Source organism: Macaca thibetana, chromosome 19, assembly GCF_024542745.1.
Source record: "Macaca thibetana thibetana isolate TM-01 chromosome 19, ASM2454274v1, whole genome shotgun sequence".
Classification (NCBI taxonomy): Eukaryota; Metazoa; Chordata; class Mammalia; order Primates; family Cercopithecidae; genus Macaca; species Macaca thibetana.
The window spans coordinates 29,949,371-29,977,174 of NC_065596.1; the positions used below are offsets into that span (position 1 = coordinate 29,949,371).

At 53.5% G+C, this 27,804-nt stretch overlaps 2 protein-coding genes across 16 annotated transcripts in view; one reads left to right on the forward strand and one right to left on the reverse strand.

The window, feature by feature from the left end:
* Window positions 1-5,803, forward strand: CD37 (CD37 molecule). 2 transcript variants are annotated; one of them, XM_050772491.1, is made up of 8 exons: window positions 1-227; window positions 327-395; window positions 1,553-1,677; window positions 1,791-1,865; window positions 3,099-3,203; window positions 3,876-4,112; window positions 4,505-4,588; window positions 5,472-5,803. In XM_050772491.1, the coding sequence occupies exons 3-8, from the start codon at window positions 1,615-1,617 to the stop codon at window positions 5,547-5,549; spliced, it is 642 nt and encodes a 213-aa protein (XP_050628448.1). In that variant the 5' UTR covers window positions 1-227; window positions 327-395; window positions 1,553-1,614; the 3' UTR covers window positions 5,550-5,803. The 2 variants fall into 2 exon arrangements, with proteins under 2 accessions (XP_050628448.1, XP_050628449.1); XM_050772492.1 differs by having other exon boundaries at window positions 4-227; window positions 327-399.
* The window catches only part of TEAD2 (TEA domain transcription factor 2), a 25,588-nt gene continuing 3,575 nt past the window's right edge, over window positions 5,792-27,804 (reverse strand). For 3 of the 14 annotated variants that reach the window (XM_050772462.1, XM_050772463.1, XM_050772460.1), the window contains exons 2-13: window positions 27,207-27,444; window positions 26,800-26,864; window positions 24,315-24,377; window positions 23,120-23,131; window positions 22,459-22,566; window positions 22,295-22,353; window positions 16,743-16,807; window positions 14,173-14,315; window positions 12,662-12,835; window positions 8,774-8,941; window positions 7,632-7,784; window positions 5,792-6,625 (exon numbers count right to left, since the gene is read on the reverse strand). In XM_050772462.1, the coding sequence (XP_050628419.1) occupies window positions 6,512-6,625; window positions 7,632-7,784; window positions 8,774-8,941; window positions 12,662-12,835; window positions 14,173-14,315; window positions 16,743-16,807; window positions 22,295-22,353; window positions 22,459-22,566; window positions 23,120-23,131; window positions 24,315-24,377; window positions 26,800-26,864; window positions 27,207-27,438 (1,356 nt within the window). In that variant the 5' untranslated portion in view covers window positions 27,439-27,444 and the 3' untranslated portion in view covers window positions 5,792-6,511. Of the gene's footprint in view, window positions 6,626-7,631; window positions 7,785-8,773; window positions 8,942-12,661; window positions 12,836-14,172; window positions 14,316-16,742; window positions 16,808-22,294; window positions 22,354-22,449; window positions 22,567-23,119; window positions 23,132-24,314; window positions 24,378-26,799; window positions 26,865-27,206; window positions 27,445-27,804 lie in introns of all 14 variants that reach the window. The other 11 variants (XM_050772459.1, XM_050772458.1, XM_050772457.1 and 8 more) reach the window with 6 other exon arrangements.

Below are 27,804 nucleotides of genomic sequence, written 5' to 3' on the forward strand. Positions count from 1 at the left end.
GCCCCACCCCTGGGACTTCCTCTTTCGGGGTTCTTCCTTTCTGTCTCAGCTCTCCGTCTCTCTCTCTTTCTCTCTCAGCCTCTGTCTTTCTCCCTGTCTCCCCTACTGTCAGCACCTCTTCTGTGTGGTGAGTGGACCGCTCACCCCTCTAGGTGAAGATGTCGGCCCAGGAGAGCTGCCTCAGCCTCATCAAATACTTCCTCTTCGTTTTCAACCTCTTCTTCTTCGTGAGTTGCCTCATGGCTCCCCAGCCCGGGCCCAGCCCCTGCCGCTAACCCTGCCCTCATCTTCCCCCGTGGCCCACCGCCGTATCTGCCTCTCCTCAGGTCCTGGGCAGCCTGATCTTCTGCTTCGGCATCTGGATCCTCATCGACAAGACCAGCTTCGTGTCCTTTGTGGGTGAGGGGGGCTGGGGCAGGTGGGAGGGCCTCCCCCAACCCAAGTGACTTCCTGTGGTCTCCCTTGTCTCAGGGAGATCCATGGTGCCCTACTATGCAGGCAGGTCACAGGCTCCCATCCACTGCTCACCGTTGCTTCGCTTCTCGGAGCCTGCGTCTTCTTCCGGCAAATGGGGTTGTGCATACAAACAATGACCATGAGAGCCATTTCTCAACCACTTCCTATCTGTCGGGCCTTGTGGCTGGTCAGATGCCCCCACAAACCTTCCCCTCTCTTGAGGTTCAGAGAGGGGAAGTCCCTTGATGGATGTCATATAGCAAGGAAGTAAAATAGCCAAAATAACATTAATAATGATAGGAAAAAAATAATGAAGTATGACCCTAAATAATAATGAAATATGACCCTAAATGCTCATATTTAAGAAGTCTTTGCCCTGCGTTGAGGACTGGGTTGAACACATGTTCCCATGTGTCCCTCAAAATGACCCTAGGGGCCGGGTGTGGTGGCTGACGCCTGTAATTCCAGCACTTTGGGAGGCCGAGGCAGGTGGATCACTTGAGGTCAGGAGCTCGAGAATAGCCTGGCCAACATGGTGAAACCCTGTCTCTACTAAAAAATACAAAACATTAGCCAGGCACGGTGGCACGTGCCTGTAGTCCCAGCTACTAGAGAGGCTGAGGCAGGAGAATCACTCGAACCTGGGAGGCGGAGGTTGCTGTGAGTCGAGATCACATCACTGCACTCCAGCCCAGGTGACAGAGCGAGACTCCGTTTCAAAAAAAAAAAAACACACACACAATAAAGAAACAAAAAAACCTCTGAGAAACAGATACCGTCCCCTAGGCCTCAGGGAGGTTTAAAGAGCCAAGCCAATGTCACAGAACAAGTGATAGGGCTGAAACTACTGGGGATGAGGAGGAGCTGAAGGAGGAAGGAGAGGGTGAGAGGAAGAGAGAGATCCAAGGATAGGAAAGAGAGGCCCAGAAAGAAGACAAAGTTTCAGAAGGAGACAGGGACTCAGGGTGGGGCAGGGACAGAGTCCCAGAGAGGGCACCAGGATACTGCTTCCCACTTGGGCGGCTGCCTAGGCGGGAAATGGGGCTGCCTGGAGTTGTGCCACCCGGCTTATCATTGCTCCCCTCACCTCTCCCAGGCTTGGCCTTCGTGCCCCTGCAGATCTGGTCCAAAGTCCTGGCCATCTCTGGAGTCTTCACCATGGGCCTCGCCCTCCTGGGTTGTGTGGGGGCCCTCAAGGAGCTCCGCTGCCTCCTGGGCCTGGTGAGTGCCTCATCCCTCTCCATCCCTAGGAACACTCCTATCCCCACCCTCGAAAATGGCCTGGGCCGAGGTTGTGAGGGTGGTCAGCCTCATCTCTCCACTCTGCTCCCCAGTATTTTGGGATGCTGCTGCTCCTGTTTGCCACACAGATAACCCTGGGAATCCTCATCTCCACTCAGCGGGCCCAGGTAAGCTTCCTGCAGTGGCCACCACCCACCCCCAGCAGAGAGGAGGGGGAAGAGAGTGGTGGGAGGGGGTGGAGAGAGACGGAGAAACAACGGCAGACAGGGACTGACCTAGATAAAGAGAAATAAGAGGCTGGGCGTGGTGGCTCACGCCTGTAATCCCATAATCCCAGCACTTTGGGAGGCTGAGGCTGGAGGATTGAGTCCAGGAGTTTGAGACCAGCCTGGGCAACATAGTGAGACCCCATCTATATTAAAAAATATATCTGGGTGTGAGGGCACGCACCAGGGGTCCCAGCTACTTGGGAGGCTGAGGTGGGAGGATCACTTGAGCCAAGGAGTTTGAGGCTACAGTGAGCCATGCACTCATCCTGGGTGACAGAGTGAGACCCTGTCTCAAAAAATAAAATAGAGGCCGGGCGCGGTGGCTCAAGCCTGTAATCCCAGCACTCTGGGAGGCCGAGGCGGGCGGATCACGAGGTCAGGAGATCGAGACCATCCTGGCGAACACGGTGAAACCCCGTCTCTACTAAAAAAAAATACAAAAAACTAGCCGGGCGAGGTGGCGGGCGCCTGTAGTCCCAGTATTCCCAGCGTGAACTCGGAGCTTGCAGTGAGCTGAGGCGACAGAGGAGAATCCGTCTCAAAAAAAAAATAAATAAATAAATAAAATAAAATAAAAACCCGGTGGAGCCTGGCTTTGGGAGCTTGCAGGAGTCGAGCTGAAACCCCGGATCCGGCCACTGCACTCTGAGACCGGAGAATGGCGTGAACCCGGGAGGCGGAGCTTGCAGTGAGCTGAGATCCGGCCACTGCACTCCAGCCTGGGCTACAGAGCGAGACTCCGTCTCAAAAAAAAAAAAAAAAAAAAAAAAAAAAAAAAAAAAAAAAATAAAATAAAATAAAATAAAATAAAATAAAATAAAATAAAATAAAATAGAAAGACACACCGACCTGGACCAAGGGAGAGAGGGATGAACAGCTCCAAAGGGAAACACACAGGAAAAAGAACAAGAGAAAGAAAAAGATGCCCTGAAAGAAGAGACAGAGACTTAACGAGCCATAGAAATAGTGGGAGAAACAGAGCGACAGACCTGAAGTACACAGAGCTAGCCATTCAGTGAGGATCTAAGGCTGACCCAGAGATGCACAGGGACCGCCTGAGGCTGGCACAGCCTGAGAGGGGGTGGGATGGGGCGGGGCACGTGAGGTCCAGCCTCACTGGTGGCCTCTCAGCTGGAGCGAAGCTTGCAGGACATCGTAGAGAAAACCATCCAAAAGTACCACACCAACCCCGAGGAGACCGCGGCCGAGGAGAGCTGGGACTATGTGCAGTTCCAGGTGAGCCCTCTCCTCCAGCTCCCTCCCCGACTGACCCGCCTCAGCCCTGTGCTTCGAGGAGACTCCACCCCAACGTGGCCCCGACCCCCAGCTCTACGACACGAACGTACCCCAACCCCTCCCAGGCCCAACGCCCGCCACTCCCCAGATGACACAACTGGCCCCGGCATGGCCCAGTCTCCCAGTACCCAGACCCTGGCATGGCTTCGCCATCTACCTTGGGAGACTCCGCCCCCGCCCCGACCCCGCCCCGACCGGAGGTAGTCAGGCCCCTAGTCCCAAGACCCTAGCGAGACACGGCTTCCTACCCCGCAGTGAGTCTGGCTTCCATCGGACCCCGCCCCCGATGAGACTCACAGGGTCTCGCACTCCTATTCACCTGTCGGGTATCAGAGGCTCAATCGCACCGCCCACCAATCTCTGGTTCAGAGCGAGACGCTGCAGCTACTTCCCCAGCCCCAGATCACCCCGTGACCCGTCTCTCCCAGCCCCATTTCCCGTAATGTCCCCTGGCCCCGGCCCCATAGCGACACCAGCCCACTGGCCCCCACTCCACACCCACCACTTAGTCCCCTGCTTCCCGACCTGACCTCATACCCATCACCTTGTCCCCTGATCCCCAACATCATATGTCTCCAGTCTCGGTCCCTCTGACCCGTATCCCTCTCCCAGCTGCGCTGTTGCGGCTGGCACTCCCCGCAGGACTGGTTCCAGGTCCTCACCCTGAGAGGTAACGGGTCGGAGGCGCACCGCGTGCCCTGCTCCTGCTACAACTTGTCAGCGACCAACGACTCCACAATCCTGGATAAGGTGATCTTGCCCCAGCTCAGCAGGCTTGGACAGCTGGCGCGGTCCAGACACACTACAGACATCTGCGCGGTCCCTGCAAACAGCCACATCTACCGCGAGGTGGGCAGGGGTTCGGAGCATAAACCTGTCGAATAGGGCGGGGCCTGCGGGAGGCGCAGGGCGGCCGGTGAGGGGCGGGGCCTGAGAAAGGGCGGGGCTACAAGAAAAGAAAGGTGCGGTAGGCGGGGCGGGGCCCTCTGAAGGGGGCGGGGTCCGTAGGAAGGGCAGGACCTAAAGAAAAGGCGGGGCTGGCTCTGGAATACAGACATCTAGGGAAGGGCCAGGCTTGGAAAAGGTGAAGCGAAGGTGCACTAGTAAGGAGACGAGAGAGGCCTGGTGACTATGGGAGCGGGTAGATGCCTGAAGGCGGTGAGAGTCAGGCTGAAAAGAACGCTGGCCCTGGGCTTGAGAGTCCCAGAAAGAATCCCTTTAACTTTTCCCTACACCCGCAGGGCTGCGCGCGGAGCCTCCAGAAGTGGCTGCACAACAACCTTATTTCCATAGTGGGCATTTGCCTGGGCGTCGGCCTACTCGAGGTGATCTGGCCCCGCCCCTACCCGCGATCTGCCGGGATTTAACCTAGATGGCCCTGCCCTTCATTTCGCGTCCTCCTGTTGCCTGGGAAGGACGCGCTCGGGGCGGAGCACAGCCCACCCCAGCCCTCCCGCGGCTCCACCCAGCACCAGGGGTGGGGGCGGCCTAGCTTCAGGGAGCCCTGATTGGCTGCACGCAGGGAAAACCTCCTGCTATTGGCTGCGATCTCCCTCCCCTTTCCCCGCAGATGACTGTTATGATGCTGAGCGTGCAGCTACAGCGCAGGGCACTCCGCCGGAAATGCGAGCCGCACTTGCCGGGCGCTCGGGGTTCGAGCCCCGGGCCCAGTCTGATCGCTGACGGCGGCGGCGGGCGCAGCGGCAGTCTGTGGGGTGGTTGGGGCATGGCGGGTGCCTGCCCCAACTGGGGGGACAAGGCCCCGCAGGGCAAGCTGCCCATGGCCCTGGGACTCTGGCCGCTGTGGGTTCAAGACGAGGACCAGCCTGATACTGGGAGTGCAGGCGCAGAATTAGAGGCCGAGGCAGAATTAGAGGCTGAGGCAGAGGGGGAGACAGATGAGCCTCCAGAATAAACGACCCTGGGCTTGCTTCCGACCTTACTCCTTCTCAGCCTCTACCCCGACCCCGCCTCCCCACCTATAGCAGCGGCGCTTCCCCAACCCCCACTTGTTGCAGCTGTTCCCGCCTCATCAGCCAGTCCTGCGGCAGTTTCCTTCGAGCCCCGCCCATTTCTACCTATCCCGTTCTCCAGCCCCGTCCCGCCTAATTCACGGCCCCACCCCTGACCTTTCTCGCCCGGGTGGGCATCACCCCCGTCTCGCCAGCACCCCTTCGACTTCTCTGACCTCATCTCCTTTCTCTATAGCTCGGGTTCATGACGCTCTCGATATTCCTGTGCAGAAACCTGGACCACGTCTACAACCGGCTCGCTCGATACCGCTAGGCCCCGCCCCCGTCACGTGCGCTGGGCACTTCCCTGCTGCCTGTAAATATTTGTTTAATCCCCAGTTCGCCTAGAGCCCTCTGCCTTCACATTCCCCTGGGGACCCAGGTGGCTGCCTGCCACCGCTGCTGTCACCTCTCCCACGGGACCTGGGGCTTTCGTCCACTTTCCTGCCCCCATCTGTCGGCCTACCACCTCCCACAAGATTATTTTTCACTCAAACCTCAAATAAATGCCCTGCGTTTTTGGTAAAATAGCTTTATCCTCTGTCAGAACACAAACCAACAAACTTTGAGAGGGGAGGGAAGAAACAGTCTAGCTCACAGCTCACTTGTGGGGGAGATGAGATTAGAAAGCTTCAACCCACTACTTGTGCAGCTGAGATAAAGTCAAGACCCTAGCACCCACTTATAAATATCTCGTTATATTAAAAAAAAAATATTTCCAGGGCCCACCTGGCTCTGCTCCTGCACAGAAAGGGTTAATCTTCACTTTGTGATCTCACAGGTCATGGAGTGAGGGTGGTAGAGAGAGGCAGAAATTTCAGGGGGAGGGGTGGCTGGGAAAAAGTAAAGGGGACAAGCCAATGTGTAACTACGGCCCTCCAAGACATGCAGAGGAGTGGGGGGGCCCTGCCAGGGGCTGAGAAGTCAGTGCTGTACCTGGAGGTTGTCTCACTCCTGTCCCCACAATCCCTGATACTCCGGAGTGATCTGTCCTTTCAGACACCCACTGTGAGGTCCCAATATTGGGGTTTATCCTTTCCTCAGTCCCAGCCTGTTCAGCACTCCAACCAAGTTTTGGGGCCCTTCTAATGGGGGGGATGGCCCCAGTTGCCTAGGCCTCTGAGGTCAACCCCTTTACATCACAGCCCTCTCCCCAAATAAGAAGCATGAGGTGAGCTGGAGGACCCTCCCTGGGAGGAGGGTGTTCTGGGGGTGAGCCAGTTTTGGGGTCCCCCTTCAGTCCCTGACCAGGCGGTAAATGTGATGCTGGGCCCCACGCTCGCTGGTGGAGACCTCGAAGACATAGGCGGTGCAGAGCAGCAGTTCCTGGGTGTCTCTGTTTGTCACCACCTGCCAGGGAGGCCAGGACAAGGGACTTATGCTTAGAAGGGAGGGCAGGGACCCCTGTGCACCCCCGCCAAGTTATCATGGAATACCCAGCAGGCTCTTTTCTATCTCCAGGAAACAGGCGGCCACCGTATCATGTTCCCCAAGAGAAAGGCATGCCCAAAAGTCAGTTCCCTCAGCTGAGCGTTGGCAGTGATGGTGTATCATGTCTCAGGGTCAATCAGGTTCCCATCATATCACATTCCCCAGGTAAAGGGATCCCCATCATGTCACAGGTAAAGAGAGAACCCTCCCTGCAGCTTCCGCAGTCAAGGGGTCTCTGCCTTACCAGTCCAAAGAGTTAAAGGGGCTCCCACCATGTCATGTTCCTTGAGAAGCTGAGGATATGCCTTGAAGTGTCCTCCAGTCAGCTTCCCCAGGGAAGGAGGGCTTACGTGCGAGTGCTATGGGGCTGGGCGTGGTGGCTCATGCCTGTAATCCCAGCACTTTGGGAGGCCTAGGCGGGTGGATCACTTGAGGTCAGGAGTTTGAGACCAACCTGGCCAACATGGTGAAACCCCCGTCTCTACTAAAAATACAAAAATTAGCCAGGCATGGTGGGGCATGCCTGTAATCCCAGCTACTCAGGCGGCTGAGGCAGGAGAATCACTTGAACCCGGGAGGCAGAGGTTGCAGTGAGCTGAGATCTTGCCACTGTACTCCAGCCTGGGCAACAGAGCAAGACTCCATCTCAAAAAAAAAAAAAAAAAAGAGAGAGAGAGGGCTGTGACATCCCCACCACATCAGTTCCCTAGGTGAAGGGGTCCCCTAAACTAAGGGTCAATGGTGGGGTCCCCACTGCATCAGTTTCCTGGTTAAAAGAGCCTCAGGCTGAGGGCTCACTTCAGAGTCCCTGCTGTGTCAGTCCCTGGGTGAGGAGTTCCCCTAGACTGAAGGTCTGTTATAGGTACTGTCCCTCCACACTGGGGGCCCCTGGGGGCCCCCACTCCAGCCTAGCCCCAGGCATCACCTGGAGGATGGTGAAGTTTTCCAGGACGCTGTTCATCATGTATCGCTCAGGCAGCTGCCGCAACTTGTGCAAGAAATTCACCAGGTACTCGCACATGGGCGAGCGTAGCAGGCGGTACACAAATCTGCCATCCTCCAGCTGGGCCCGTTCCGTCTGAACCAAGGGGCAGGGAGTGGGGAGAATGGTGGCTGAGAGACACACGGGTCACCCCAGGAACTAAGCTCCACCCTGTGCCTCTAAGATGCCACCACACTCAGTCTCACTGCCACCTTCCTTTCATCACCCCACCCACAGTGACCGGAGACTGGGCCTGAACCCTCAGGGATCCAACTCAGGATCTCTGAGCCTGCAAATCACAAGCCCCTCAAAGTGATGCTCTGAACCCCCAAAGACCTCTGAACTCCTCTAGCCTCCCAGCCCTCAGATACCCTCCAAAGACGCCTCCATGACATTTTCAAACTCTATCTAACCTCTAAACCTGAGACTTCCCCAGGTCTCCAGCAACCCCTAAGTGTGACTTCTGAACTTCTTGCCCTAGGAACCTCTCCATATCCTTAAGACCCTTCTCGGCCGGGCGCAGTGGCTCAAGCCTGTAATCCCAGCACTTTGGGAGGCCGAGACGGGCGGATCACGAGGTCAGGAGATCGAGACCATCCTGGCTAACACAGTGAAACCCCGTCTCTACTAAAAAAAAAATACAAAAAAAACTAGCTGGGCGAGGTGGCGGGCACCTGTAGTCCCAGGTACTCGGGAGGCTGAGGCAGGAGAATGGCGTGAACCCAGGAGGCGGAGCTTGCAGTGAGCTGAGATCTGGCCACTGCACTCCAGCCTAGGCAAGAGAGCCAGACTCCGCCTCAAAAAAAAAAAAAAAAAAAAAAAAAAAAGACCCTTCTCAATCTCAGTGACTCTAAATCTCTATACTACACATGACCTGTCAGCCCTCAGAATGATCCCTACCTGTGACTTCCGGACTCCACATTAGCTCCCAACGCATGCATTAAACCCTCAAAAGAGGCTGGGACCCACTCCCTCCACGCACACCCCAAATGCCTGAGCCATCATGGCTTCTGGTCCATTCTGCACCCCCAAGTGCTGGGTGGCTGGGCGCTCACCCGCCCAGAGCTCCACCCCTCCAGCCTCACCTCCACCTTCTCCACCACCTGCTTGCCAAAGGAGCAGACCTTGGAGGAACAGGTGAGGGTCATGTGTTCCAGGCTCTCATACTGGCTGCTCACTCCATAGAAGCCACCACTGCTGATGCTGCCACCGGCCCCCGCCTCCTCGCCACTTGGGCCCCAGTTCAGGTCCGCCTGGGAGATGGGAAGGCACAGATGAGTCAGAGGGGACGTCCCTTATAAACAGTGGAGACTACCGGGCGCGGTGGCTCACGCCTGTAATCCCAGCGCTTTGGGAGGCTGAGGTGGGTGGATCACCTGAGGTCAGGAGTTCAAGACCAGCCTGACTAACATGGAGAAACCCCGTCTCTACTAAAAATACAAAATTAGCCGGGTGTGGTGGTGCATGCTTGTAATCCCAGCTACTGGGACACTGACGCAGGACGCAGGAGAATCACTTGAACCCAGGAGGCGGAGGTTGCGGTGAGCAGAGATCGGGCCATTGCATTCCAGCCTGAGCAACAAGAGTGAAACTTCATCTCAAAAAAAAAAAAAAAAACCACAGCGGGGACTCTGCCCCATAGCCTAGTTTTCCCATTACCCCTGCAATTCCCGGCTTGATTCCTCAGTGCTTTTTTTTTTGGAGACAGGATCTTGCTCCGTCACCCAGGCTGGAGTGTGGTGGTACAATCACAGCTCACTGCAGCCTCGACCTCCTGAGCTCAAGTGATCCTCCCACCTCAGCCTCCTGAGTAGCCAGGACCACAGGTGCATGCCACCACACCCAGCTAACATTTTGTATTTTTTGTAGAAACAGGGTTTCACCATGTTGCCCAGGCTGGTCTCCAACTCCTGGGCTCAAGCGATCCTCCCACCCTGGCCTCCCAAAGTGCTGGGATTACAGGCGTGAGCCACCGCATCAGGCTTTCAAAGTTCTCCAAGGGCTGGTTTCTGGAGAAGATCCACCACCCATTCATGTTGAGGAAGTCTGGGTCCCCAAAACAGTCTTGGCCCTCTCTCCCCAGTAACCAAAGGAACCCTGGAATTCAAATTCAACCTTTTTTCTTTCCTTTTTGTTTTTTGAGACGAAGTCTTGCTCTTGTTGCCCAGGCTGGAGTGCAATGCCACGATCTCGGCTCACTGCAACCTCCGCCTCCCGGATTCAAGCGAGTCTCCTGCCTCAGCCTCCCAAGTAGCTGGGATTACAGGCACACGCCACCATGTCTGGCTAATTTTTGTATTTTTAGTAGAGACGGGGTTTCATCATGTTGGCCAGGTTGGTCTCGAACTCCGGAACTCAGGTGATCCACCCGCCTCGGCCTCCCAAAGTGCTGGGATTACAGGCATGAGCCACCATGCCCGGCCAATTCAACCTTTTTCTCTTGAAGCCCGCAACTCAAGAGTTCAGCCCCTTCCAAGGGACTGGTTACTAAGGAGGCAGTTACTGCTTAGCAACCAGTTCAAGATGAACACCTCCCTCTAAGCCCCTCTACCCTGGTTGCTAAGGCAAGTTGCTACTCCCTAGCAATGGGACTTCACAGAGCCTGCGGAGACCTGACTCCTCTTCAGAGCGCTTCCCCCTCGGCCGAGTCTGAGAGGTCAGACTCCCTCCATAACCCCAGTGGCCAAGTGCGTAGACAGCTGGCCAAGTGTCACTAGGCCAAGTGGGGCCTAAGGAAGCCTAAGAGCTCATCACAGGTTTGGTCTGAGTCGCCTCCTTGAGAGGTGTACCTCTTCCTCTTCCTAACTTTAGTTGCTAACACTGTGCCAGGTCAGTCTTCTCAGGGGCTCAGCTCCATCCCTCACTGTGGCAAAACCAAAGACCTTACCAGCTGCTCCTCTGAACCCCTTCAGCAGCTGGGCTTCCTAAGGGGATGGCTCTCCAGTCCTGGGACCTGATGAGGCCTGTCTTAAGCCCCAGCAGTGTCTAAGCCCTCAGCTGCACATCCCCAGAGCAGTTTCAGACCCCTGCTTCACACGGCAGAAAGCTCCAGAACCATGAGCCACAAGCTCCAGAACAGCAACATTCCCAGCGAGGCCAATAAAGTTCAGACCCTCAGCAGCCTTTCTTTCTTTCTTTCTCTCTCTTTCTTTCTTTCTTTTTTTTTTTTTTTTTTTTTTGACAGGGTCTCATTCTGTCACCCAGGCTGGAGGGTAGTGGCACAATCTTGACTGACTGCAGCCTCCACCTCCCGGGCTTCAGTGATCCTCCCGCCTCAGCCTCCAGAGAAGCTGGGACCACAGGTGCGCACCACCACACCCAGCTAATTTTTTCATTTTTTGTAGAGTTGAGGTCTTGCTGTGTTGCCCAGGCTGGTCTCAAACTCCTGAACGCAGGCGATCCTCTCGCCTCAGCCTCGCAAAGTGCTGGGAAGATAGAAGTGAACCACCACACCTAGCCAGGCTTTCTTCTCAGAGACTAGATCCCTCTACCACCTTTGTTACTATAAGAACTAGCACCCTCTAAACATCTAGGCAACATTTATTGAGCCCAGGACAGGCGCTGTGGCTCACACCTGTAATCCCAGCACTGTGGGAGGCCAAGGCGGGTGGATCACTTGAGGTCAGGAGTTTGAGACCAGACTGGCCAACATGGTAAAACCCTGTCTCTACTAAAAATACAAACATTAGGCCAGGTGCAGTGGCTCATGCCTGTAATCCCAGCACTTGGGGAGGCTGGGGTGAGCGGATCACTTGAGGTCAGGAGTTCAAGACCAGCCAGGCCAACATGACAAAACCCCGTCTCTACTAAAAATACAAAAATTAGCTGGGCATGGTGGCACATGCCTGTAATCCCAGCTACTTGAGAGGCTGAGGCTGGAGAATTGCTTGAACCCAGGAGGCAGAGGTTGCAGTGTGCCAAGATCGCACCATTGTACTCTAGCCTGGGCCACGGGAGCAAACTCCATCTCAAAAAAATAAATAAAGAAAAATAATAACATAAAATAAAACACATTTATTGAACCCCTGTAGTGTTAGTCATCGTACTGGACACTAGACCAAGTAGCCCTAAGAAACACGCAAGATGGGCCCTCTTAGTCACAGTTATATAAATGGCACCTGACACCAGGCCTCTACACAGGAAGTGCTCAGTAAATGATTGCTACATAAATACAGGACTTGGCCAGTCGTGGTGGCTCACACCTGTAATCTCAGCACTTTGGGAGGCCAAGGCGGGCGGATCATTTGAGGCCAGGAGTTCAAGACCAGCCTGGCCAACATGGTGAAACCTCGTCTCTACTAAATATACAAAAATTAGCCGGATGTGGTGGCAGGTGCCTGTAGTCCAAGCTACTGGGGAGGCTGAGGCAGGAGAATCACTTGAATCCAGGAGGCAGAGGTTGCAGTGAGCCAAGATCCAGTCACTGCACTCCAGCCTGGGTGACAGTGAGACTCTGTCTCAAAAATAAATAAACAAATAAATGAATACAGGACTTGACAAAGCCACTCCGTGGCTCCTTCCATCACTTCCTCAAAGCCAGACATTCTGTAGCAACAAGGTCTGGTGAAACTGATGCAAAGCATCATTCCCCTCTTTAGAGAACAGAGCCTCCACAAGTCCACTGGCAAAAGGGAGGGGGCTATTCCTTAGCAGCAAGGCTTGGTGCAGTCAGGTGGGGCACAGGGAAGCCTGGAATGTGGCAAGGGCCACATGCCAGGGCCCCATTAGTTACACGGCCAGGTAACTCGCCATATTAGTTACATGTGGCAATATCCAGGGAGGCCCAGGCACCCCCACCCTGGGGACTGGGTGTTCCTTGTTGCAAAGAGGGCTGACACTCCAAGCCATGAGGACTGACCGGTACGTCCCAGGCTGACCTGGCAGGGCCTGCGACCATCTCTCTTAGGGCCAGAGGCCTTTGCTGGGACACCACAGGATTTGTGAGCACTTTTGGGTTTGCTGCGACAACTCACCCAGAACTTGACCAGGAAGAAGGCGTGGGGGGGGCCACGATCATACAGCTCTCGGAGGCCACCCTTTTTCTCGGGGAATTTGTCGTAGATCTGCCGGACGTCCACGCTCTCGAGCGGCGGCGCTCCGGGGCTGGGGCAGTGCTGGCTGATGTGCACAAACAGGTGTCTCTGGTACTGAGGAGGGTTGGCCGTGGGTGAGAAGTCGGAGATGGGCTGGATCTCCAGCCCGTGCTGCCTGAGCCCACCAAATGCCGTCATCATCCCCACAGCTCTGGCCAGCTGTTCCACGCTGTCCACCCAGCACTGGGCCTGACTCCTACCCGTCGTCCCCACTCCTGTCTCCGCAGCCCCTGCAGTCCCACAGTCCCCAACTCCCTGCCACATCCCCCAACTCCATCTTCACTGCCTCAGCCGCAGCACAGGCCTCCTGCCCTCACCCCAGCCTCCAACCTTGCCTCTCCAGTTCATCTCTCACGTGGCACCAGACCTGCTCCTGCCCCTCCCCTGGTCATAGCCCTCCCATAGCTCCCCAGCACCCCCAGAGCAAAGCTCACACCCCCTACGCCTGGTCCTATATAGAGCAGGTGCTCATAAATGTTCAATGGATGGAAGACTGAATTAATGGGAATCCAGAGGTCTTATGGTTGATGTTTTGATTGATGTTTATATGGTGTGGCAGAGACTGCTACGTGTTCACAAATCCTGGTTCCTTTACACAGTGTGAAACTACATTTCCCAGGCTGCTTGGCAGTTAGATGTGTCCACGTGACTAAGTTCTGGCCAATGGGATATGACCAGGCCTGACAGTTGACACATCCAAGCCAGATTCCTAAAACTTCCCGCACAATCTTGACTCTCTCCCTTCCTCCATCTGCAGGCCAGATGCAGAGTCTCCATCAGCAGATTCTGAAGCCTTAGAAAATGGCAGAGCCACAAAATGGAAGGAGCCTGGATCCCCAAATCACTTGAGTCCAAGGCTCCTGCTGAACCTACATTGAAATGTTACATGCAACTTATCTGGCATTCAGCCCCTAAGAGTTAGGAGCTGTTTCTTCTAACAGCCGGCCCATTCCATCCTAACCCAGGAGAGGCTCAAGCACAGAAATAAGATCTTTTCCAAGTTCCTAATATGCATCACAAAGCCTAGTGAACAGTAGAAACTCAAACACATTTGATGAATGAATGAATGATATCCTGAGTTTTTCTGACCTTCCCAACCTGTCACCCCATGACCTTCCAGTTCCTTTATGCTAGTAGTTCTCAAAGTACGGTCCCCAGACCAGCTGCATCAGTGCACCTGGTAGCTTATTAGAAACGCAAATTCTCAAGCCCCACATCATATCTAGCAAATCAGAAATTCTGGGGATGGGGCCCAGTAATCTCTGCTTTAAGAAGCCCTCCAGATGATTCTGATACATGCTAAAGTTTGAAAACCATGACTTTATACCTTCCCTCCCTATCACCCTCGATATTTCAAAATCCCTCAGTGACTATACCAAAATTTCACTCACAGAATCAACTGCATCCGGCGGTTCCACAAATGCTGAGAACTCTACCAGCTGCAACCGGGCAGTGCCCAGGGCCCGAGCCTGCCAGGCTGGGGGCGATGGGGCAGGTGGGGGCAGGGGTGAGAGGGCTTGGGGGGGCTCGTACCCTAGAGAGAGAGAGGAAAGAACAATACAAATTGCTAACATATATTGAATATATCAGGTACTGTTGTCTCTTGCCTGCCTCCACTTAGAAACTGAAAAAGCTAAATACTCACTTTCCCAGCCTCCCTTGCAGTTAGAAGTGGCCATATGACACAGTCCTAGCCAATGAGACGTTAGGGGAAATCTGCTGGGGGGCTTCTGGGAAGGAGTTTCTTCCTGAATGAAAAAGACAGAACTTTGGGAGGAGAAAGCTTTTGGCCCTGGCCAAGTCCTGCTTGGGACATTGATATGGTTTGGATATTTGTCCTCTCCAAATCTCATGTTGAAATGTGATCCCCAGCTGGGCGTGGTGACTCATGCCTGTAATCCCAGCACTTTGGGAGGCCAAGGCGGGCGGATCACAAGGTCAGGAGATCGAGACCATCCTGGCTAACATGGTGAAACCCTGTCTCTACTAAAAATACAAAGTATTAGCTGGGCGTGGTGGCACGTGCTTGTAATCCTAGCTACTCAGGAGGCTGAGGCAGGAGAATCACTTGAATCCAGGAGGCAGGGGTTGCAGTGAGCCGAGACTGTGCCACTGCACTCCAGACGGGGGGACAGAGTTGAGACTCCATCTCAAAAAAAAGTGTAATTCCCAAGGTTGGAGGTGGGGCCTAATGGGAAGTGCCTGGGTCATGGGGGTGGATCCCTCATGAATGTCTTGGTGCCTTTCCCATAGTAACAAGTGAGTTCTCACTCTTTGAGTTGATGTGAGCTGGCTGTTAAAAGAAGTCTGGCTTCGCTCGCTTGCTCCTTCTCACCATTTGACATGGTGGCTCCCCTTCCCCTTCTACCATGATCCTTAACTTCCTGAGGCCCTCACCAGAAGCATAGGCTGGCAACATGCTTCCTGTACAGCCTGCAGAATTGTGAACCAAAGAAACCTCTTTTCTTTATAAATCACCCAGTCTCAGGCATTCCTTTCCAGCAATGCAAATGGACCAACACAGACATGATCCCTGGAATTGCAACAGCCATCTTGGGACAATAAGACAGACGTTGAGAGGAACTACGGAGATGCAGGTCCTCATATTGCTAAGCCCACACGGCAACAGCCCACGTCCAGGCTTTTTGTGGTATGGATTCATAACATGAATGCTTTTACTATTTAAGGCACTTTTAATTTGGGTCTTCTGTTACTTGCAGCCAAAAGTATTCCTAATTGATAAATCTATGGAAACTAAGGGACTCCCTCTTTCACTGATGTGAGTTCTCAGGGCCATATCAGCATGGACTTCCAGAAGCCATCTTTGCTGCCAAGTAGCTGAGCCTGCCTGGGAATTAAGCCACCACAGTGGAAAGCAGATCAAAGTAATGCCTGACACCATCACTTGAGCCTCTGGATCCAGCCATGCCTGAAGCCATAATTCTGAACTATCAGTTACTGGAACCAATAAATCAATAAATTTTTCTTATTATATTTTATGTTTTTATTTTTTTATTTTTTGAGACAGAGTCTTGCTCTGTTGCCCAGTCTGGAGTGCAATGGTGCCATCTCAGCCTACTGCAACCTCCACCTCCCAGGTTCAAGTGATTCTCCTGCCTCAGCCTACTGAGTAGCTGGGATTACCGGCGCATGCCACCACGCCTGGCTAATTTTTGTATTTTTTAGTAGAGGTGGGGGTTTCACCATGTTGGCCAGGCTGGTCTCGAACTCCTGACCTCAGGTGATCCACCTGCCTTGGCCTCCCAAAGTGCTGGGATTACAGGCATGAGCCACTGCACTGGCCTCTTTTTTAAAATGTTGCTTCAGCTGGCTTGATTTGGATTTCTGTCACTTGCAGCTGAAGGAATCTTGACTAACACACCTCCCCAATGTCTCATAAGCTAATAAGTGGCAGAACACAAACCCAGTGTGTGTGGCTACAAAGACCAAAATCTCCTAACCATCACCAGTTCCACCACTCAGCTCTCCAGCCCCTCCCTGCTCCCCCGCCTCCAACACACACACCCTGCCTCAAAGCTGGGCTTCAGTAAGAATGTATCCTCCAATTGGCCTGGCGCAGTGGCTCATGCCTGTAATCCCAGCACTTTAGAAGGCTGAGGCGGGTGGATCACGACATCAAAAGATTGAGACCATCCTGGCCAACACAGTGAAACCTGATCTCTACTAAAACTACAAAAATTAGCCAGGCGTGGTGGTGGGCGCCTGTAATTCCAGCCACTCAGGAGGCTGAGGTAGGAGAATCACTTGAACCCACGAGGCGGAGGTTGCAGTGAGCTGAGATCACGCCATTGCACTCAGCCTGGCGACAGAGAGAGACTTCATCTCAAAAAAAAAAAAAAACACCACAATGTATCCCTCAATTGATGGAAGGTTGAAGAAAAGGCAGCAGGGGTCGAAGAGAGAGAGGGGAGATGAGGGAGGGTGGAGCGCAGGCTCTTACCTGGGAGGTCAGTAGATGGGGGAGTCAGTGACAAGGAGAACGGTGTCTGTGAGAATGGCTTCACACTGAGGGAAAAAGGAAGCCAGGGGTTAGCCAGGTAGAAAGATGCTAATGTCACCAGCAAATGTTTACTGAGAGGCCACAACAAGCCAGACCCTGTGCATTTTGTGCACAATCTCATTGAAGCCTCACAGTGCGTGAGGTAGGTAGAATGACTGCTCTATTCACTACACAAATGAGGAAACAGGTATCGAGGGGTCAATAGACCTGCCCAAAGTCACACAGCTGAGATGCAGGAGAGCTGGGACTTGAACCCAGGTCAGTCTCAGCCCGGTATCTCAGGCTCTTGATGATGACATTTTGGTATCTCTCACAAAATGTCAGAAAGAGAAGAGAAACCAGCCGGGCATGGTGGCTCACACCTGTAATCCCAGCACTTCAGGAGGTTGAGGCGGGCAGATCACTTGAGGTCAGGAGTTCGAGACCAGCCTGGCCAACACGATGAAACCCCATCTCTACTAAAAATACAAAAATTAGCCGGGTGTGGTGGCCAACACCTGTAATCCCAGCTACTTAGGGGGCTGGGCCAGGAGAATTGCTTGAACCCGGGAGGCAGGGGTTGCGGTGAGCCAAGATAGCGCCATTATACTCCTGGATGACAGAGCAGGACTCCATGTCAAAAAAAATAAAGAAAGAGGAGAGAAGAGAAACCAAGCCTTGGAAGGTGGGGAGAAGACACAGAAGACGAGGAATTTGGAGGAAGAAGAGGCTGAGGGGTTGGGAGGGTGGGAAGAAAATCACCAACAGTCAGGAGATGGGACATGAGGCCAAAGTCGGGGTGGGGAGGCAGCACTGGCCAATAGAACTTTCCAGTGATGGAAATGTTCTATTCGATGGAAATCTGCGCCATCCGATACGGTACCCAGTGCCCACATGTGGCTACTGACCACACACCTCGTGGCCACTGAGCACTAGTGTGGCTCATGTACCTGAGAAACAGAATCTTTAATTTTATTTAATTTTAATTTAAATAGCTGCATGGGCTAGTGGCTATAGTATCAGTCACAGCCCTAGTAGCCCAAGAGATAGTGGTGAAGAGACTTAGATGTCAGAGGTCAGACCAGGCGCACTGTATTCCCAGCACTTTGGGAGGCCAAGGCAGGAGGATCGCTTGAGCCCAGGAGTTTGAGACCAGCCTGGGCAACACAGCAAGACCCCCTCTCTGATTTTTTTTTTTTTTTTTAAGATGGAGTTTCGCTGTTGTTGCCCAGGCTGGAGTGCAATGGCGTGATCTTGGCTCACCACAACCTCCACCTCCTGGGTGCAAGCTATTCTCCTGCCTCAGCCTCCCGAGTAGCTGGGATTACAGGCATGCACCACCACGCCTGGCTAATTTTGTATTTTTAGTAGAGACAGGGTTTCTCCATGTTGGTCAGGCTGGTCTTGAACTCCCGACCTCAGATGATCCACCCATCTCGGCCTCCCAAAGTGCTGGCATTATAGGCGTGAGCCACTGTGCCCGGCCTCCCATCTCTATTTTATAAAGAAAAAGAAGGAAGGAGAGGGAGAAGGAGAGATAAATGGGGAGGGGGAGGGAGGAGGAGGAGGGGGAGAAAGAGGAGAAGAAAGAAAGGAGGAGGAAGAAAGGAGGAGGAGGAGGGGAAGAAAGGAAGAAAGAGAGGGAGGGAGGGAAAGAAAGAGAGAAGGAAAAGGAAGAAGAGAAGAAGGAGGAGGAGGAAGGAGAAGAAAGGGAAGATGGAAGAAAGAGAAGAAAAGTCAGAGGTCATGGGAGGCTGAGGTGGGCAGATCACCTGAGGTCAGGAGTTTGAGACCAGCCTGGTCAACATGGCGAAACCCTGTCTCTACTAAAAACACAAAAATTAGCCAGGTGTGGTGGTAGTAATCCCAGCTACTCAGGAGGCTGAGGCAGGAGAATCACTTGATTCTACTCTAGGAGGTGGAGGTTAGTGAGCCGATATCTCACTACTGCACTCTCCAGCCTGGGTCACAGAGTGAGACTCTGCCTCAAAAAATAAGTCAGAGGTCAGGGAGATAGGATATGGGGGTCAAAGGTCAGAAAAGATGTCAAGGGTCAAAAGACCAAGATCAGATGACAAACTCCAGGGACCTCCAGACCCTGACTCCCATGGGTTCTGCCCTAGACCTTGTCATCCCAATTCTAAAATCTAAACTTCAATACTCTGCCCATTGACATAATCTCTAATCATCAAAGCCACCTCTTCAGATAGGCCTTTTCTGTCCCTTGTCTAAAATAGACCTAATACATTCTGCTCTATTTTTCTTTTTTTTTGAGACTGAGTCTCACTCTGTCGCCCAGGCTGGAGTGCAATGGCCGGATCTCAGCTCACTGCACGCTCCACCTCCTGGGTTTACGCCATTCTCCTGCCTCAGCCTCCAGAGTAGCTGGGACTACAAGCGCCTGCCACCTCGCCCCAGCTAGTTTTTTTTGTATTTTTTAGTAGAGACGGGGTTTCACCGTGTTAGCCAGGATGGTCTCAATCTCCTGACCTCGTGATCCACCCGTCTCGGCCTCCCAAAGTGCTGGGATTACAGGCTTGAGCGACCACTGCGCCCGGCCTCTGCTCAATTTTTCATATTTATTCCTTTTCTTTTCTTTCCTTTTTTTTTTTTTTGAGACAGAGTTTTGTTCTTGTTGCCCAGGCTGGAGTGCAATGATGTGATCTCGGTTCACCACAACCTCCGCCTCCTGCATTCAGGCGATTCTCCTGCCTCAGCCTCCCAAGTAGCTGAGATTACAGGCTGTGCCACCACACCCAGCTAATTTTGTATTTTTTTAGTGGAGACGGGGTTTCACTATGTTAGTCAGGCTGGTCTCGAACTCCTGACCTCAAGTGATCCACCCGCCTCAGCCTCCCAAAGTGCTGGATTACAGGCATGAGCCACCGCGCCCGGCCTCCTTTTCTTACTAATCCTCTGTTTATATGTTTATTGTCAGTCTCTTCCCAGCCCTAAATGAAGCTCCGTGAAGGCAGGGATTTCACCTGTCTTACTGCTGTGCCCCCAAACCAAGCACAGTATCAGGCACTTAGTAGGCACTCAACAAATACTGGACTGGCCTCCTCTAGATTCCTGGAACCCAGCAAGATCTCCTACCTCGGGACCTTGTCATGTGCTATTGCCTCTGCCTAATATATTCCTACTCCCATTCTTTTTTTTTTTTTTTTTTTTTTTTTTCCTTTGAGATAGTCTCACTCTGTTGCCCAGGCTGGAGTGCAGTGGCACGATCTCAGCTCACTGCAACCTCTGCCTCCCAGGTTCAAGCGATTCTCCTGCCTCAGCCTCCAGAGTAGCTGGGACTACAGGAGTGCATCACCATGCCCGGCTATTTTTTGCATTTTCAGTAGAGATGGGGTTTTACCATGTTGGCCAAGCTGGTCTCGAACTCCTGACCTCAAGTGATCCGCCCTCCTTGGCCTCCCAAAGTGCTGGGATTACAGACGTGGGCCACCATGCTGGGCCTCCCACTCCCATTCTTCCCCTGACTAAGTCCTACCCAGGCTTCAATGTTATCTTCTCAGAGAAACCCCTAGAACTTTCTCCTCCACCCCAGAACCTGCTGTGGTTCTTCACAGCACCTCACACATTCTTCAATTTTCTGTTTATGCAGGTGATTATTTAACACTCATTTCCCCCATTTGACTAACAGCTCCATAAAAGTGGAAACCCCAGCGTCAGTGCAGTGCCTGCCCAACCCCCCACCCTCCAGCTCAGCACCCTCCCCTGCAAAACCCTCGGCCCCCAGGTACTTTATCTGATGCTTCCCATGTCCCCATTCAGCAGTGGTTCCCTAGTGACCTTCCTTCTCTTCCAGTCTAGATCCCACAGCCTGTCATTGCACTCTTTATTTATTTATTTACTTATTTTTTGAGATGGAGTCTTGCTCTGTTGCCCAGGCTGGAGTGCAGTGGCACAATCTCGGCTCACTGCAACCTCCGCCTCCCGGGTTCAAGCGATTCTCCTGCCTCACCCTCTTGAGTAGCTGGGACTACAGGTGCCTGCCACCACACCCAGCTAATTTTTTTGTGTGGTTTTTTTTTTTGGTGTTTTCAGTAGAGATGGGGTTTCACCATGTTGGCCAGAATGGTCTCGATCTCCTGACCTCGTGATCCACCCGCCTCAGCCTCCCAAAGTGCTGGGATTACAGGCGTGAGCCACTGCACCCGGCCCTCACTGCACTCTTTCTCTGGCAATACGGTCAACACTCCTGCCTCACCGTCCTGCAGCCACACTAGCCAATCAATGCCTAGCCTGGATCCATCAGTTCTTCTCTGGGCTGAAAAATGCACCCCCAGCCCGCCACGGTGGCTCACGCCTGTAATCCCAGCACTTTGGGAGGTCCAGGGAGTGGGATCACTTGAGCCCAGGAGTTCGAGACCAGCCTGGGCAACACAGCAAGACCACCGTCTCTACAAAAAATCAAAAAATTAGCCAGGCGTGGTGGCACACGCCTGTAGTCTCAGCAAGTCAGGAGGCTGAGGCAGGAGGATTGCTTGAACCTAGCAGGCTGAGGCTGCAGTGAGTCATGATTGTGCCACCACACCCCAGCCTGGGCAACAGAGGAATATCCTGTATAAAAAAAAAAAAAAAAAAAGCACTTCTCATCATTTTCTGGGGCCCATTTCTATTCCTTTTTTTTTTTTTTTGAGACGGAGTCTCGCTCTGTCGCCCAGGCTGGAGTGCAGTGGCCGGATCTCAGCTCACTGCAAGCTCCGCCTCCCAGGTTCACGCCATTCTCCTGCCTCAGCCTCCAGAGTAGCTGGGACTACAGGCATCCGCCACCTCGCCCGGCTAGTTTTTTGTATTTTTTTTAGTAGAGACAGGGTTTCACTGTGTTAGCCAGGATGGTCTCGATCTCCTGACCTCGTGATCCACCCGTCTCGGCCTCCCAAAGTGCTGGGATTACAGGCTTGAGCCACTGCGCCCGGCCCCATTTCTATTCTTATAGGCTAGAAACATATCCTGTCACCTCAAGGCTCTCTCAGAACTGAAAAGGACACTCCCACTTACCTCTGGGAAACATTTTCTTCCTTCTGAATCTAAGAGAAGATTAATTATAACCTCTGTTCTACCCTCAGGTCCAAGAACCACCTAATAGAGGCTGGGCACGGTGGCTCATGCCTGTAATCCCAGCACTTTAGGAGGCTGAGGCGGGTGGATCACGAGGTCAGGAGTTCAAGACCAGCCTGGCCAACATGGTGAAACCTCATCTCTACTAAAAATACAAAAATTAGCCGTGCATGGAGGCAGGCACCTGTAGTCCCAGCTACTCAGGAGGCTGAGGCAGAAGAACTGCTTGAACCCAGGAGGCGGAGGTTGCAGTGAGCTGAGATCATACCACTGTACTCCAGCCTGGGCGACAGAGCAAGACTCCGTGTAAATAAATAAATAAATAAATAAATAAATAAATAAATAAATGAGGGGAGATGGGAGCTAGAAGGTGGAGTGAGAAAGGTCTCTGTGGGGGTGTGAGGGTGGGGGGCAGGTGCCGAGCCAGGACACATAGTACTCACTCTGGAACATTCCAGGGGGGCCCAGATCCCCCAGACCAAAACTGGAAAAGCTCAGAGGCCTGGATAGGACACAAAGAAAAATGGCTGGTCAGTCCCCTGTGGACAGTTGCAGCCCCATCCATCCCCCTTTGCCCCCAAGTCCCACAATCCCCAACCTGGACCACCTGAGGACCGGTGGGACCCAGTTTGGCCTGCAGGGAAGGCGCGGAGATGAGCTGGGCAGAGGACATGGTCGCCATTGTCTGGAAAGCCTTGTCTTTGGAAACCTGGTCCTAGAGGAGGAGGCGGAAGTTCATGTGAGAGCAGCATCCCAGTCAACATGGCAAGAGGGGGGTGGTGCCAGGGTGGGGCAAAGATGGGGAGGTACAGAAGTGGGGAGTCAAGGCAAAGGGTTGGTGGCCGGGCGTGGTGGCACACGCCTGTAATCCCAGCACTCTGGTAGCCTGAGGCGGACAGATCACTTGAGGTCAGGAGTTCAATATCAGGCTGGCCAACATGGTGAAACCCTGTCTCTACTAAAAATACAAAAATTAGCCAGGTGTGGTGGCGCACACCCATAATCCCAGCTTCTAGGGAAGCTGGGGCACAAGAATCACTGGAACCCAGGAGGCAGAGGTTGCAGTGAGTGGAGATCACACCCCTGCATTCCAGCTTGGGCGACAGAGCAAGACCCTGTCTCCAAGAAAAAGAAAAAACGGAAAATAAAATGGCAAAGGGTTGGGTTGGGGAAGGGTTGAACCTCTCACCACAACCCTCTGCCCCTCCTCAGGGACGGGGCACTAGTCTGGAGTGAGCGTGGGTGGGAGGATGGGCAAGGGGACTTACCACATTCAGGGCCTGCCCGTGGGGGTGGGGGAGGGTGCCAAAGGAGGAAAGAAAACATGACTTAGGAAGTGCGGCCCGGACTCCCCCACCTCCCTGCCCTACCCGCCCGCACAGCCCTGCCACCCTGAGCTGAGCAGTGCCAAGGGATGGATGCAGAACAGGAAGTGGAAGTGGCCAGCCCTGGAGGGGAAAAGGGGCTCCCTGCCCAGAAAGACAGTGATGGGGGTTTCTAGAACAAGGAAAGCCAGAAGGTTCCCAGATGTCCAGGAGACAGGAAATGAGAATTTCAGAGCCAGCGGGAAGACGAGGTGAATGTTTCCTAATCCAGACAGAACAGACAGGGAACAGAGAAGGTCGAGAACAGACCAGAAGGGAAGGGTTTCAGACCTAGAGAGAAAGAAAGGGAAAGTTGCTGGATACAAAAAACAAAAAACAAAAACAGGAAGCGACTGTCCCCAAGTCCAGAAAAAGAGACAGAAAAACCCCGCACACCCAGAAGGAGGAAGAAAATGAGGGTCTCTGGCCAAGAGGAACCAGGAAATCCAAAGGATGAGGAAAAGGAAATGAATGAGGAATCTCCACCAGGGAATGAAGATTTCTGGGCACAAAGAGTAGGCAGATCACACGAAGGCCAGGAAATAGGAAAACCAACCAGCGGAGATGAAGAGGAGGCTTTCACAGCACAAGACTGGGGAAGAAATGAGACCACCAGGAAGAGGGAAAGGAGGGACGGGAGCAGAGGGAAGCGAGGGGGACAGGAACAGTGGTGAAGGGAGGGGACCGATGGCTCATCCTTCCCACTGCCCTGAGCAAAAACCTTCAGCCCTCTCCATGCTATCGCTCCCTGCCCAGGGTCTCAGCAACCACACCACCATCCCTAGGCATCTCCCTTTATGGGCCACTGACTCCCCTCCTGGATGACTGCACCCCCCGCCCTGTCCACAGAGGTCCCTCACCTGAGGTCTCTGCCCCCCTCTGTCTCTGGGTTTCTGTCCCTCTTTCTCTGGGTCTCGGTCCCCTCCCCCAACTCTCTGTCCCCCTCTCCCTGGGTCTCTGTCCCTTTCTCTCTGGCTCTCGGTCCTCCCCCCTCTAAGTCTCTGTCTCCCACCCCCAGTCTCTGTCCCTCTCTTTCTGGGTCTTGGTCCCCCACCCCCAGTCTCTGTCCCCCTCTCAGGATGTCTGCTTTGGTCCCTACCTTCAACTTGGACTGGATTTCCCTCGATTTCCTTCGGGCCAAAACTTGGATGTGACTAGAAACCTGGAAGGATCAATGGAGAAGCAGATTCAGGCCACAGCCACCGCCCCTGTGTTCACTACCCCTTCTCTCCCTCCAGGTGCCTCACTGAGCTGCTGGAACATGAAAGGTGACAAACACACTGAAGATTGAGAGCCGTCTCAGGAGCACCCAAACACAAATGTCCATAAAGAAGCTCTCAAACACCACGGATCCTCCCGGGACCCATCCCATCCAGGCCTCCTTCCCCCTCCATCATGCTGTCTGTGGCTCCCCTGGGTCTAACACAACCGCTAGAAAAACTATCCCCAAATAGGCACAGCGAGAGCACATGAACAGATGTGCTGATACAGTTCAGACATCTGTCCCTTCCAAATCTCATGTTGAAATGCCATCTCCAGTGTTGGAGGTGAGGCCTGGTGGGAGGTATTGGATCATGGAGGCGAACGCCTCATGAATAGCTTTGCACTATCTCCTTGATAATGAGTGACTTCTCACTCAGTTCATGCAAGATCTGGTTTAGACCAGGCGCAGTGGCTCACACCTGTAATCACAACATTTTGGGAGGCCTAGATGGGCGGATTACTGGACGTCTGGAGTTCAAGACCAGCCTGGCCAACACGGTGAAACCCTGTCTCTGCTAAAAATACAAAAATTAGGGCCAGGCACAGTGGCTCACGCCTGTAATCCCAGCACTTTGAGAGGCCAAGGCAGGCGGATCACCTGAGGTCAGGAGTTCAAGACCGGCCTGCCCAACATGGCAATACCCTACCTCTACTAACTAAACATACAAAAAATTAGCCAGGCGTGGTGAGGTGTGCCTGTAATCCCAGGTATTTGGGAGGCTAAAGCAAGAGAATCGCTTGAACCCGGGAGGTGGAGCTTGCAGTGAGCCAAGATCTCGCCACTGCACTCCAGCCTGGGCGACAAGAGCAAAACTCTCTCTCAAACAAAAACAAAAAAAATAAAAATTTGCCAGATGTGGAGGCGCGTGCTTGTAATCCCAGATACTTGGGAGGCTGAGGCAGGAGAATCACTTGAACCCAGAAGGCGGAGGCTACAGTGAGCTGAGATCATGGAACTGTACTCCAGCTTGGGAGACAGTGAGACTTTTGTCTCAAAAACAAAAACTGGCCAGGCGCAGTGGCCCACAACTGTAATCCCGGCACTTTGGGAGGCCAAGGCAGGTGGATCACCTGAGGTCAGGAGTTCGAAACCAGTCTGACCAACATGGTGAAACCCCATCTCTACTAAAAATACAAAAATTAGCTGGGCATGGGGGCGCGGGCCTGTAATCCCAGCTATTCAGGAGGCTGAGGCAGGAGATTCGCTTGATCTCGGGAAGGGGAGGTTGCAGTGAGCCGAGATCGTGCCACTGCACTCTAGCCTGGGCAACAGAGCGAGACCCCATCTCCAAAGAAAAAAACAACAAAAAGATCTGGGTGTTTAAAAAGAGTCTGGGACCTTTGTCTTTCTTCTCTTGCTCCCACTCTCCATGTGCCAGGCCTGCTCCCACTACCCTTTCCTCCATGATTGGAGGCTTCCTGAGGCCTCACCAGGAGCAGATGCCAGCTCCGTGCTTCCTGGACAGCCTGCATAACTGTGAGCCAAAATAAAGCCTTTTCTTTCTTTCTTTCTTTTTTTTTTTTTTTTTTTTTTTTTGAGGCGGAGTCTCGCTCTGTCGCCAGGCTGGAGTGCAGCGGCATGATCTCGGCTCACTGCAACCTCCACCTCTCGGGTTCAAGCGATTCTCCTGCCTCAGCCTCCCGAGTAGCTGGGATTACAGGCACACATTGCCACTCCCAGCTAATTTTTGTATTTTTAGTAGAGATGGGTTTCACCATGTTGGTCAGGATGGTCTCGATCTCCTGACCTCCTGATCCACTCACCTAAAGTGCTGGGATTACAGGCATGAGCCACTGGCCCAGCCTAAAGCTCTTTTCTTCATCAATTATCCAGTCTTGCCAGGTGCGGTAGCTCACGCCTGTAATCCCAGCAATCCCAGCACTTTGGGAGGCCAAGGTAAGTGGATCACCTGAGGTCAGAAGTTCGAGACCAGCCTGGACAACATGGTGAACCTCCATCTCTACTAAAAATACAAAATTACCCGGGCATGGTAGTGCATGGTAATCCCTGCTACTCAGGAGTCTGAGACAGGAGAATTGCTTGAACCCAGGAGGCAGAGGTTGCAGTGAGCCAAGATCGGGCCACTGCACTCCAGCCTGGGCAACAGAGCTAGACTCCATTTCAAAAAATAAACAAATAAATAGATAACCCAGCCTTGGGTAATTCTTTACAGCAACACAAACGGACTAACACACACGCCGAGAAGACAGACAAACACACAGGAAGCAGCTTCTTCCTTGAACCTGAACCTGCCCATATGAGGATGACCCTGAGAAGACCAGCCCATCCCGGACAGAAGCCCACAAGTCCGTTCCGAGACCTGTTTTCGAGTTCGGGTCTTCCCTGTTCTCAGCTTGATGTAGCGGGCGATCAGTTCATTCCGACCTGAAGATTCAAAGACGGAATAGAGTTAGTTAGACTTTCAGCAGAACTTCCCCACGGCAGGGACACCAGGAAAGAAGAAAGCAGCAAGAGTCCCCAAAGGTCTGCGGCAACTGGGCTGCCGGTCCCCTCAGCTACATGGAAGCCAGACTGCTTGGGTTCAAATCTCAGCTCATCCGAACCAGCTCTGTGCAACTATAAGCAAATCACTTAACCCAGCTGTGCCTCAGTTTCCTCATCTGTGCAAATGGTGATGCTAGCTCCTACGTCTGAGTGCTCCAGAAACCTTGGTTACTGTCATTATTCATCAGTGGGGGCCAGGGCAAAAGACAGAAGTAGACTCACCATACATCTTGCCTTCATCGGACAAAATAATTTTCCGGCGGCCGCAGGGTGGATAGATGGCCAGGGCCTCCTGGAAGCTCTGCTCAATGTCTGGGCTCCACACCCCCTCTGCATCCGGGCCCCCGTCACCCCCAGCCCCCTCGCTGCCGCCGGTACCCTCCTCACTGCCTTCCTCACTGCCCGTCCAGCCGCTGCCATCGTCCAGGGCGGCCCCAGCCCGGGGTTCCCCCATCTGGGCCTGGAGGAACACAGAACTCAGCAAGCTTCCCCCAAACCCCACCCTCAAGGGACCTGAAGCTGAGAGGGCTGGGACTCTGGACCACTGGGTCTGAGGGAGGAGGGGCCGGGGATCTGGACTCCTGGGTCTGAGGGAGGAGGATCTGGGGCCTGGACTCCTGGGTCTGAGGGAGGAGGGACTGGGGCCTGGCCTCCTGGGACTGAGGGAGGAGGGGCCGGGGGCCTGGACTCCTGGGTCTGAGGGAGGAGGGGCTGGGGCCTGGACTCCTGAGTCTGAAGGAGGAGAAGGAGCTGGGTTTCTGGGAAAGCTGAGGATGGGAGTGTTCTCAGAGTTTCCAGAGGAACTCAATTATGATGAAGT